Source organism: Grammomys surdaster, unplaced genomic scaffold (assembly GCF_004785775.1).
Source record: "Grammomys surdaster isolate TR1022 unplaced genomic scaffold, NIH_TR_1.0 114289, whole genome shotgun sequence".
In the NCBI taxonomy this organism is placed as follows: Eukaryota; Metazoa; Chordata; class Mammalia; order Rodentia; family Muridae; genus Grammomys; species Grammomys surdaster.
In genome coordinates this window covers 7,232-18,525 of record NW_021612511.1, presented here as the reverse complement: position 1 = coordinate 18,525, position 11,294 = coordinate 7,232, and the positions used below count along the sequence as shown (strand labels likewise).

The window sequence follows — 11,294 nt, the reverse complement described above, 5'->3', positions numbered from 1 at the left end:
TCTGGGCAGTCATCCACCTGCCAGGAGGAGTTGGTGCAAGCATCAGAACAGACGGACATGGTGGAGGCGGCCATGACAGAGCTGGGTTGGAGTCAAGCGTGTGAGTGGGTGAGTGGGTGAGTGTGTGTGTGTGAGGGGTTGAGCTGGCTTTTATCCCCCTGTGCTGTTGTTGGTTTGTCCTCCCTTCCTTGTTGGTGAGCCCCGTGGCCATCATCGTGGTGTTTGTTTGTCTGGGATGTTGTTGTCAGGTCTGTTTCCTGCCTGCGTGTGGTGCTGGGATCGGTGATGGAGCATCGGAGTTAGGTGAGGCTCCTGAGCAGTGAGGTTGGGGTGTCATAGGTACGACTTGTCCCAACCATCCTATGGCTGTAGGGATGTCATCCAGCCATGCCCGGCTGCCAGGACTCTCTCTGCAAGAATTAGTGCCAGGGGAGCAATGTCCTCAGTACCCCTCCCAGCACTCAGCTCTGAATGACAGTTGTCATTTTGGCGACAAGTGCCCAGAGGCCACAGGTGTGCAGTGACCTGTCCAGGGCTACTGGGTATGAGGTGCAGCGGCAGGCTAATGCCCCTGCCTGCATCCGTCTACAGCATATCCTCAGCTCTTGCACCTCTCTGCGGTGCCCTGCGACACTGTCCACCCTGTCCTGTGCCTAACGCTGCGGGAACCTGGGGTCATCTCCTTGCCACGTAGGCAAGTTGGGCAACTCCTGGTTGGGTTTGCAAGTTCCAAGCCATGAGGGGCTCCGAATGGGATGGTGCCCGTGTGTCTTGCCTTCCTCTCTCATTCCTCTGCCCAGATTCTCCTGGCCAGCCTTCCTCACCTTCCCTATGGATGGGTCTCACACCGCCATAATTATGTAGATTTGTTTTTCATGTTTTTTTTTAAAAGAATTATTTATTTTAATTTATGTGAGTACACTGCCGCTGTCTCCAGACACACCAGAAGAGGGCATCCGATCCCATTACAGATGGTTGTGAGCCACCGTGTGGTTGCTGGAAATTGAACTCAGGACCTCTGGAAGAACAGTCTGTGCTTTTAACCGTTGAGCCATCTCTCCAGCCCCCTGTTTTACATGTATTTACATAAAATGTTTTACTGTCTGCTTCCTTATTAGACATATATCCCTGCTCTTAGGTAGAATGACCATTCGGACCTTCTGAATCGTGTGTAGCTGAAAGTGAAGGCTTATCCTCGTAATAACACCTGTGTCTGGAGCTAGTCCTTCCTTACGCTGTTTCTAAAGTAACACAGAGACTGACCTGTGTGGCCAGCTCTCACGCCACACCCAGCACATCCCATGTTGAAAGAGGTAACCCATGGTGTCGGAGTGTCCACTCAGGGTCATGGAGCACATCTCATGTGGCCCCAGAGAAGCTCCTGCCACAGAGAGTGGGAGACTAGTGCAGGCTGGAGGTTACAACCTCCACAGCCCTCTCCAGAGCTAAGTGAGCATGTGGCAGAGGCTGCGGATGGAAGTAGCAAGTGCATTGTGGGTAGAGGGTGGATGGAAGATTGTGTGCTGCTCTGTTTGGGGCTGTGGGTTTCAACTCCATGTTTGAGGGGCAGAGCTTTGTGAGTGGTTTGGTAACTAATTCCACCCCTGCCCAGCTTCCTGTCCTGTCTCATTTACTCTTCCTCTCCTTCCAGAGCACGCTGCATCCCCACTGCCCAGTTTGTCTCATTTGCTGTTCAGACTCCAAAGACCTGGCACGGTTACTTCTCAGTAAGGTCTCTGAAATCATGGAAAGCTTTCCTTTCTAGAGAAATTGTTACCGGATGGCTACATTTGGAGAAGATGTCCGCAGGTGACAACTCATTCTGATTCTGTCTGAGACTCCCTGCTGACCGTGCTTGATTGCGGGGAGTGGCCCCTTATCAGCTGGTAGAGCATAAGTTAGAGAGGCTGGCTTGACAAATGAATCTCTGTTTGCAGGCACCAGGAAGCCCAGCTGAGACTTGAGGGACTGAATCCCTATCACCGGAAAGCCCTGGATGGGGTCTGCGTTACTGTAGATTTTCCTCTGGAGGCATTGACTGAGTCACAGCTCACTGGCAAGAGGCCAGGAAGCCGACCAGAGCCTGTCATGCTCTCAGAACTGGAGGAGAAAACCTCGAGTCCAGGGCTGGCTGAGGTGGAGGGGTCTGGAAAGCGCTGGGTTTTCAGAAGCAAACACTGACTGTCAGTGCAGGACCCTCCCTGGGGAAGAGCAAAACAGAAATCATACGGTCCTGCCTGTAAATCAGCTCAACCGAATGTGGTAAGATGCCCACACACGGGTTGCCAGAGGCACAGCCATCCCTTCTGAGTCAGACAGCAGCACCGGAGACTCAAGGGATCTTAGACTTTTAATTCTACATTGAATTCTTGCCATTGGTAGAATATTGCTAGGCGGGCAGTGGTGGCGCATGCCTCTAGTCCCAGCACTTGGGAGGCAGAGGCAGGTGGATTTCTGAGTTCGAGGCTAACCTGGTCTACAGAGTGAGTTCCAGGACAGCCAGGGCTACAAAGAGAAACCCTGTCTCGAAAAACAAAAACAAAAACAAAAAAGTATTACCAAGCATTCTGGAGACAAGACCTGTTTACCACAGCCAAAAAGTGGACAGTCAGTGGAGCAACAGAACAGACGACGTTTAGACAGACAGACAGACAGACAGACAGACAGACAGACAGACAGTCAAATGGTTCAAGCCAGACATGAACTCAGAGAGCCCTGGAAAGAACAAGTATTCATCATGGCACACTTCAGTCAGCCTTAGCTGGTCCTGTCCAGCGTCAGAGCACACTGTGACCATCTGCAGAGCGGCACTGGGAGAGATGGGCAGGGTGACAGATATCAAGTGACATTTTTACCATTGCTTTGTCCCTTTGCTATGGCCCAACCAGCTGGGTTGTTGGTTCAGACACAATGGGGACTTTTTATAAGACAGGTCTGCTGTGGATTAACCCTTTCTGGTGCCACCAGCCCATCCAGGAAGGTTGCTTTTGCTTCAGTTTTGTGCTGTCTTCCCCACCGCCCAGCCAGCACTCTTCCTGTTCCCATGGATTCTCACAAAGGGTCGGCTGCCAATCCTCTCTCACTATGTCAAGGTTCACTCTGTCTTTGGCTCTTAGACATCTGATTCCTCCATGCAAGAGCCGTTTGTTGCCCATGCTGTCCACTGAGTCTCCCGCCGTGGAGGTTGTGCATTTCATTAAAATTCGGAATGTTTAGGCCATGATGCTTCTTTAAATATTTCTTTCTCACTCTGTCCCTCTCGGATTCCCATCACACATGTCAATGTGCCTTAGGATGTCCCCTGGTCTCTCAAGATCTGCCCACTCCTCTTCATTTAAAAAACCTGTTCCACTTATAGTTTTGGTTGTGAGCCTAGCCTTTAAAGGCTGAGCCACCAGCAGAATGAACGGAAATAGGCAACCTCGGGAGGTGGGAGGTAGGGGGGCCCTCTAGAAAGTACCAGAGACCTGGGAGGTAAGAGACGATCAGGATTCAAGGGGAGGGACCTTAGATGAAATACCCAAGAGTGAGGAGAGGGAACTCATAGAGTCCCATCAAGTGGAAGGATGGGGTTGCCATCCCACACTCAAAAACTCTGACCCAGAATTGTTCTTGTCTAAAAGACCTTCAGGGACAAAAACAGAGAAGACCCTGAGAGAAAGGAGGTCCAGTGACTGGCCCAACTTGAGATCCAGCTCAAAGGGAGTCTTGGGGCTCTGACACTGTTACTGATGCTGTGGTGTGCTTGCAGACAGGAGCCTAGCATGGCTGCCCTCTGAGAGGCCCATCAAACAGATGCAGACACACCCAACCAATGGACTAAAGTTGGAGAACCCTGTAGCTGAATTAGAGAACAGCTGGAAGAAGATGAGGAAGAGGACCCCATAGGAAGACCAGCAGTCTCAACTAACCTGGGCCCCTGAGATCTCTCAGATACTGAGCTACCCACCTCACAATATACACCAGCTTGTCCAAGGCCCCTGACACATATACAGCAGAGGACTGCCTGGTCTGGCCTCAGTGAGAGAAGACACACCTAACCCTTGAGAGACTTGAGGCCCCAGGGAGTAGGGAGGCCTGATGGGGTGGGATGAGGTAGGGATAGAGAAGGGACATGCTCTTGGAGATGGGGGGGAGGAGGAACTGTTGGAGGGTGGCCTGGGATAGGGATAATGACTGGATTGTTTAAAAAAAAAGATTAAAGATTTAAAACAAACAAACAAACAAACAAACAAACAAAAAACCTGCTCCTCAGACTGGCTCTTTCCAGGGTCTGTCATGCTAGCCCCTGGTTCTTCTCCCTCTCCCTTTGGCTGCCCACAGCCATACAGGGAGATCTCCACTTCAGCTGGTCTTACTTTCCAAGTCAAGAATTTCTACTCAGTTCTTTCCACTTTCCTCTCATGGTAGCCTCTGTTAGGTGAGCCAACATTCTCCCGGTTCACATCAGCTGTCTGTGGTCTGGTCAAAGCTTTCTGAGTTTGTCCAGCAGAGCTGATCTGAAGGGCTCCTCCAGTGAGCACAGTGTCTGGGTTAGCCTGGTAGCGTCTTCTAGATGTTTCCTTCTGTTTACTTCTCTGCCAGATGCAGAACTTGTTGACACTGGACAGTGAGCTCTGATGGCTGCTTCTGGATCCTGATGTCTCTCCCCACCCCCACCTCCGAAGCCTGTTGTTGACATTTCCACCATAAACCTGTTAATTTTGCCTTATAATTTTTCTGAGGTAGCCTCATAATATTCTCTCTGTAGTAGGACTATTCATTAAGTTCATGCCTGGGCACCGATTTGACAGAGTCCCTTAAATGATTGCCTGGTGTTATGGTTTGGAAAAGTTAAGACTTGTTACCCAGATTGCGTCAATACCAGGGTGAGCAGGAATGCTTTGGGAGGATGGACTCGGCAGAAGGAACTTAGACCACTGAGTTCGCCTGTGAAGGGACCCTGATCCTTGGCCATTTCCTCCCAGTATCAGTAAAGTGAGCACCAACCGTGTTACACATCTCCACCTTGAGACTGTGAGTCAAAACAAACCTTTCTTCCTTATACACTGTTTACCTCAGGTATTTTATCACAGCAACAAAAAACATTTCCCCCCTAAGCTTAGAAGCTGTTGTGTATTTACCGGAGGCTTCCCCTCAGCTTCCAGCTGGCAGTTTCTACCCTTCTCCCCTTCACTTCCTGTTACGCCTTCACTTCCTGTTTGCTCAGGGCTCAAAGCTGAAGAGTGACTCTCTCAGCACGTGCCTCTGAGGTCCTGTTTGGAACCTTCTAGACTCCCAGGACTGCTTCCAAGCCCTAACTTCTCATTTGGTTCCCAGCTTTCCTCAGACTCTGACCCATGCATTCTTCTCCACTCAGGTGTCCATAGGTGACACGCTGAGTCTAACGGATGTCACCTCCGTATCCAGCAGGGTCTGATCCTGAGGAAGTGAAGCAGGCTCATCAGGGAGCCTCAAACAGGTGAAGACCAACGCCTATACGTCCTGGTTTCTGTTGCTGTGATAAAACACTCTAGCAAAGGCCAGCTTAGGGGAGGTCCCACTCCGTCACTGAGGGAAGCGAACTCAAGCAGGGACTTGACGTGGCTAGCAAGGAGGGACATGGCCTGCTGGCTTGCTCGCGGGCTCACGCTTAGCTAGCTTTATTTATTTATTTACTTATTTTTCAGATTATAATATAGCTACATCATTTCCCCTTCTCTTTCCTTGCTCTGGTCCCTCTCATACATCATGTCTTCTTGCTTTCGTTAAAATTTATGGCCTCTTTTTCTGTAATTGTTTTATACACACACATACACACATACACACACACCTGTTTGTCATCCATCCCTCTGTCCATCCGTCCATCTATCCATCTATCGTCCATCCATCCATCCCTCCATCCCCCAACTGTCTGTCCAATCTATCCGTCTGTCTGTCCATCTGTCCATCCATCTGTCTGTCCATCTGTCCGTCCATCGATCCATCCATCGATCCATCGATCCATCCATCCATCCATCCATCCATCCATCCATCCATCCGTCTGTCCATCTGTCTATCCATCCATCTGTCCGTCCTTCCATCCGTCCATCCATCTGTCCGTCCGTCCATCCATCCGTCCATCCATCCATCCGTCCATCCGTCTGTCCATCCATCCATCCATCCATCCATCCATCCATCTGTCCGTCCATCCATCCGTCCATCCATCCATCCATTGATTCCTAAACATGTAAACACAACCTGCACACTTCATGTGATGCTACTTGTACGTGTGTGTTTGCAGGGCTGACCACTTGTTACTGGATAACCGATTGCTGTATTCTTCCCTAGGGTAGATTACTTCCCCCCCCCGCCCCCGGCATTTCTTATTTGCCTATAGTTCTCTGTGTAGGGTTGAGCCCATTTTAGCATGCCCACTGGTTTCATCCTTGTTCAGCTCAAGTTTAGGCAGCAGTGTTGGTGAGACTTCATGGGTGCAGTTTCCCTGGCATTTCTAGTAGACACAATCTTATAGCAAACTTCCTGTTCCCTGTACAGTTGTTTCATCTGCTCTTCTGAGATCAACCCTGAGCCTTAGGTGGAAGAGAGTATTATAGAGGCATCAGTAGGGACTGGGCTCCCTCCACGACTCTGTATTTTTTATCTGTTTTCTGTTATTGTCTTTATCTGTTGCAAAAATGTTTCCTTGATGAAGGGTGAGAACTACACTATCTGTGGGCAGAAGGATAAACAGTTGGAATGTAGCTAGGGACTATGCTGGTTTAGATTTCACTAGCCCTGGGTAGTTGGCCAGGTTGCCTCTTGACGAGTGGGTAGCTAGCTTCCTTATATAGCAAGAACTACCAGCCTAGGAAATGGCTCTGCCTGGAGTGGGCCCTCCTCCATCAGTTAACAGTCAAGCTTATCTCCCACAGACACATCTGCAAGCTGATATGATCTCGGGAACCCCTCATTTGAGACCTGCTTCTCAGAGGGTTCTAGGTTGTGTCAAGCTTCCTCAGAAACATGTCCACTTTGTTCCCAGGTACCAGTCTCATATGGGGACTGCACCTGCTGCTCAGGACTGGGCCTCGTAGGGCAGGGTTGAGAGGTAAAGGGGATTGAGCTCTCTTGGCTGTGCCTGGTGTTTCCATGCATTAGTGTCCTGTGACTATTTCCTGAGTTCAGGTGGACACCATACTGCCTGTTCTAAGCGTTCTATAGGGCCCACTCTAGGTGGCGCCATTCCCTAGGCTGGTGGTTCTGGCTGTATAAGAAAGCTACCCAGTCATCAAGAGGCAAGTCTTACCTGGTACTAGAAACCTAGTCAACTACCCAAGGCTAGTGAAATCTAAACCAGCATAGTTCCTAACTACATTCCAAATATTTATCCTTCTGCCCACAGATAAACGTAGTTCTAAGAGTCTGTGGCAGCCCCATCCCTTCATCTTCCTCTCACCGTCTTAGGCATTGGACATTTAGGACACTCCTTCAGACTCCTCACAAAAGCACCTACCCTGGAAAGTGAGTGGAGGAATTTCAACACCGTGAAGAACTCCGCTGGTGCCTGTGATCTGTGATAAGGTCGCATCAGCAGCCACTGTCATAGCACACCAAAAGACACCAGGTGCCACCACTTAGAACAACAGTTCTCAATCTCCCTAATGCTGTGACCCTTTGGTACAGTTCCTCATGTTGTGGTGACCCCCAACCATAAAACTACTGCGTTCCTACTTCATAACTGTGATTTTGCTACTGTTACATAATCGTAAGATAAACATCTGTGTTTTCCAATGGTCTTAGGTGACCCCCCCGTGAAAAGGTCACTTGATCCTCAAAGGGGTCGCAACCCACAGCTTGAGATCTGCTGACTTAGCAATCTGTAATAAGATCGATCTGTTATTACAGTGACCTGTAATAACTGGCAGTCACCACAACAGCCAAGCTCAAAGATATCAAGTGTCATCTGGTACCTAGACAGTGATCCATAGCACGGGCCATCAGTGGTGCTGTTGTGACTTCAAATGCTACCATCAGGCATCCCATAGACCCAGCATAAGACGTCAACATGGAGACACCTGGTACCTCGGCAAAGGCCACCATGGGAGGCTGTCTTCTTTGTCACATAGCAGCAAGGTAATGTATCCTCCACATGGAGGTGACCTCCACTGTCCCTGCTGCCAAGTGGACTCAGGAATCCCTGTAGGGACACCGCCATCATCTCCCTGATCAGTTAGTTCTATTTGCTCTGCCGTTCCAGGAGACAGTTCTCAAAGTCCCGCACCAACGGTGAAGTCCCTCAGCAAAGGTGAGGTCACATTTGCCTACATTTGGATGTCATGTCCTCCTGTCTCCCACGGGCACATTTCCTCAGCACTCTGGGTTGCTGTGGCCACTCCAGGCTTCTGGCTGTCCCTATCCCATGGTACACTATACCTCATCCTCCATCTGCATGTGGCCAGACCAAGGCCAGGTCTCCGTTTCCTACATCCTGGCATTTGCTTAGCCTCCCCGAGCCATGGATGGTCAGGAAGTCAGGATGCCACATTTCCTCACAGTGGACCCTGTGGTTGCTGGGTCAGAGGCCAGAGTCCCCTATTCTTTAGCACACATACAATGGCAGGCATAGGCAGCAAGAGGGGTGTGCTTTATTCAGAGCCTAGGGGCTGTTCAGAGTGGGAACCAGTATGCAGAGTTTCTGCTGCCCACAGGACCAGCAGCAAACCACAGAATGAGGGGACAGCTGACCTCAGGTCATATTTGCACCCCACAGCTGCCCATACAGGTCCAGAGCCAGGTGCAGGCCTCACAGAGCCAGGTGCAGAGCCCAGAAGTAGGTTCAGGACCAAGCCAGGTACAGAGCTCAGGGCAGATTTAGGCCCAGGAGCCAGGGCCAGGCACAAGAACCACGTGTAGAGGCCAAGTATAGGCCCAGGAGCCAGGTGCAAGAACCCAGACCCAGGTGCAGGCCCCAGACCCAGGTGCAAGAGCCCAGACCCAGGTGCAAGAGTCCAGAGCCAGGTGCAAGAGCCCAGAGCCAGGTGCAGGTCCAGGAGCCAGGTGCAAGAGCCCAGACCCAGGTGCAGGCCCCAGACCCAGGTGCAAGAACCCAGACCCAGGTGCAGGCCCCAGACCCAGGTGCAAGAGCCCAGACCCAGGTGCAGGCCCCAGACCCAGGTGCAGAGGCCAGAGCCAGGTGCAGGCCCAGGAGCCAGGTGCAAGACCTCAGGAGCCAAGAATAGACCCAGGAGCCAGGTACAAGAGCCCAGAGCCAGGTGCAAGAACCCAGACCCAGGTGCAGGCTCAGTTCCAGGTGCAAGAGCCCAGAGCCAGGTGGAGGCCCAGGAGCCAGGTGCAAGAGCCCAGAGCCAGGTGCAAGAGTCCAGAGCCAGGTGCAAGAGCCCAGAGCCAGGTGCAGGTCCAGGAGCCAGGTGCAAGAGCCCAGAGCCAGGTGCAGGTCCAGGAGCCAGGTGCAAGGGCCCAGAGCCAGGTGCAGGCCCAGCAGCCAGGTGCAAGAGCCCAGTGCCAAGTACAGAGCACAAAGCAAGGCACGGACCTCAGAACTAGGTGAATAGCCCCGAGCCAGATGCAGGCCGAGAGCCAGTTCGCTGTATGACAGTTACGACAGAGATGGTATGGGACAGAAGAGGTTTTATTGGTGCTCAGAGGCCAAGAGTCACACAGCTGGTAACAGGACCAAGCCAGCCAGATTGAGAGTGGGTGAGGTGCTGCAGCCAGCACTTCCAGGAGCTGAGGCAGGAGAGTAGCTGGGGGACACCCCGGCTCTTGACCTTGCAGGGCTAGTGAAGAAAGAATGAGGGTGAGTGGGACCCAGAACACCCAGCACGGCCATGGATCAGGGAAGACAGATGGAAATCAGGCTCACAGCTAGACACTCAACAGCAGGAGGAGGAAGCCCCGCAGCAGACTGCCTCACAGCAGACAGGCTTGCAACAGACGGGCACGCAGCAGGATGCCTGGCAGGGGGAGGAGGTGCAGCAAGCTGGCTGGCAGCCAGAGCAGATGGAGACACAGCACACTGGCTTGCAGCACACAGGTGTGCAGCAAACAGGTACACAGCAGGATGGCTGGCAGGGGGAGCAGGTGCAGCAAGCTGGCTGGCAGCTAGCCTGCTGGCAGCATGAGGGTGTGCAGCAGGAAGATTGGCAGCAGGGGCTGGACACACAGCTCACTGGGGTGCAGAGGAGGCAAGGGGCTGGGGCACAGCAGCTGGAGGCACAGCAGCTGGGCTGGGAGCAGCTGGGGACACAGCAAGAGGGCTCACAGCAGCTCTCTGGGCAGTCATCCACCTGCCAGGAGGAGCTGGTGCAAGCATCAGAGCAGACAGACATGGTGGAGGCGGCCATGGCGGGGTTGGCTGGGAGTTGGGAGTGTGTGTGTTGAATGACTGTGTGAGTGTTGAGGGTGTGTGTGTGTGTATGTGTGTGTGTGAGGTGCTCCAGGCTCCGGGCTTTTATCCTCCAGGTTTGTTTTGTTGCAGGAGATTCTGCGTACCTCCATTTCCTTGTTCAGTCTGGAGAGTGCTCTGCAGGGCTCAGTCATTAATTTGTGTTTTCCTGGCTACTCGGCTTGGGCTTGTGGCTTGGGGACACCTGTGACGTGGTTCCCCTGGGCCATCTGCCCCCTCTATCTTGTGTCTACCTGTCATGGTTTTGGAGACAATCCCTGGCTCTCAGGATGCATTCTGTGTCCCCAGCCTCTGACTTCAGTGGGGTGGCCTGGCTGGCCCGTACCAGGGAGCTGAGCAGGGGAGAGCTGACCCTGATGCTCACCTCAGGCACGCCTCTCCTGCATCCCAGCATCCTCTTGCCCTCTCTTGAGATGTGCTGAGTAAAACCGTGGGCAGAGAGACGATGTTGGGACCTCACACACCTGAGTCTCTCACAGCATGGAGGGCCTTAGAGTTCTTGCTGACGCAAGGGGGTGGGTGAGCACGGCCACTGTCACCAGAATCTCCCACTGCCCTGGGACGAACCAGTAATCGAAGAATGCACACAGAATGCATCCTTAGAGCCAAGGGCCATCCCCAAAACCATGACAGGTAAACAGCAGCTAGAGAGGACAGACACTCCAGGGAGACCATGTTCCAGGTGTCCCCAGCCGCAGGCTGAAGCAGAGTAACCGGCTCAACACCATAACAAGCATGCCTGGTGTTTGTGGGTGAGAGAACTCTCTATAGTGATTGAGTTGCCTCTCTAAGGAAATGTTCTGCCCATGCTCACAAGGAGCCAGAGGAGAGTTTTTCAGCTCCCAGTAACCTCTGGGCGACTGCTGGGTCAGGGTGAGAATGAAGGAGTTAAAACAGCCACGGGACC

At 52.2% G+C, this 11,294-nt stretch overlaps 1 protein-coding gene across 1 annotated transcript; it reads right to left on the bottom strand.

Moving 5' to 3' along the window:
* Window positions 1-9,854: 9,854 nt before the first annotated feature.
* On the bottom strand, window positions 9,855-10,325 carry LOC114635618 (keratin-associated protein 10-8-like). The gene has a single exon (XM_028784121.1). It carries the CDS (start codon window positions 10,323-10,325, stop codon window positions 9,855-9,857), a length of 471 nt encoding a protein of 156 aa, XP_028639954.1.
* Window positions 10,326-11,294: the final 969 nt, after the last annotated feature.

Coding starts and splice junctions, on each gene's coding strand:
- LOC114635618 (XM_028784121.1), bottom strand. CDS start 10,325: ATGGCCGCCTCCACCATGTCTGTCTGCTCTGATGCTTGCACCAGCTCC.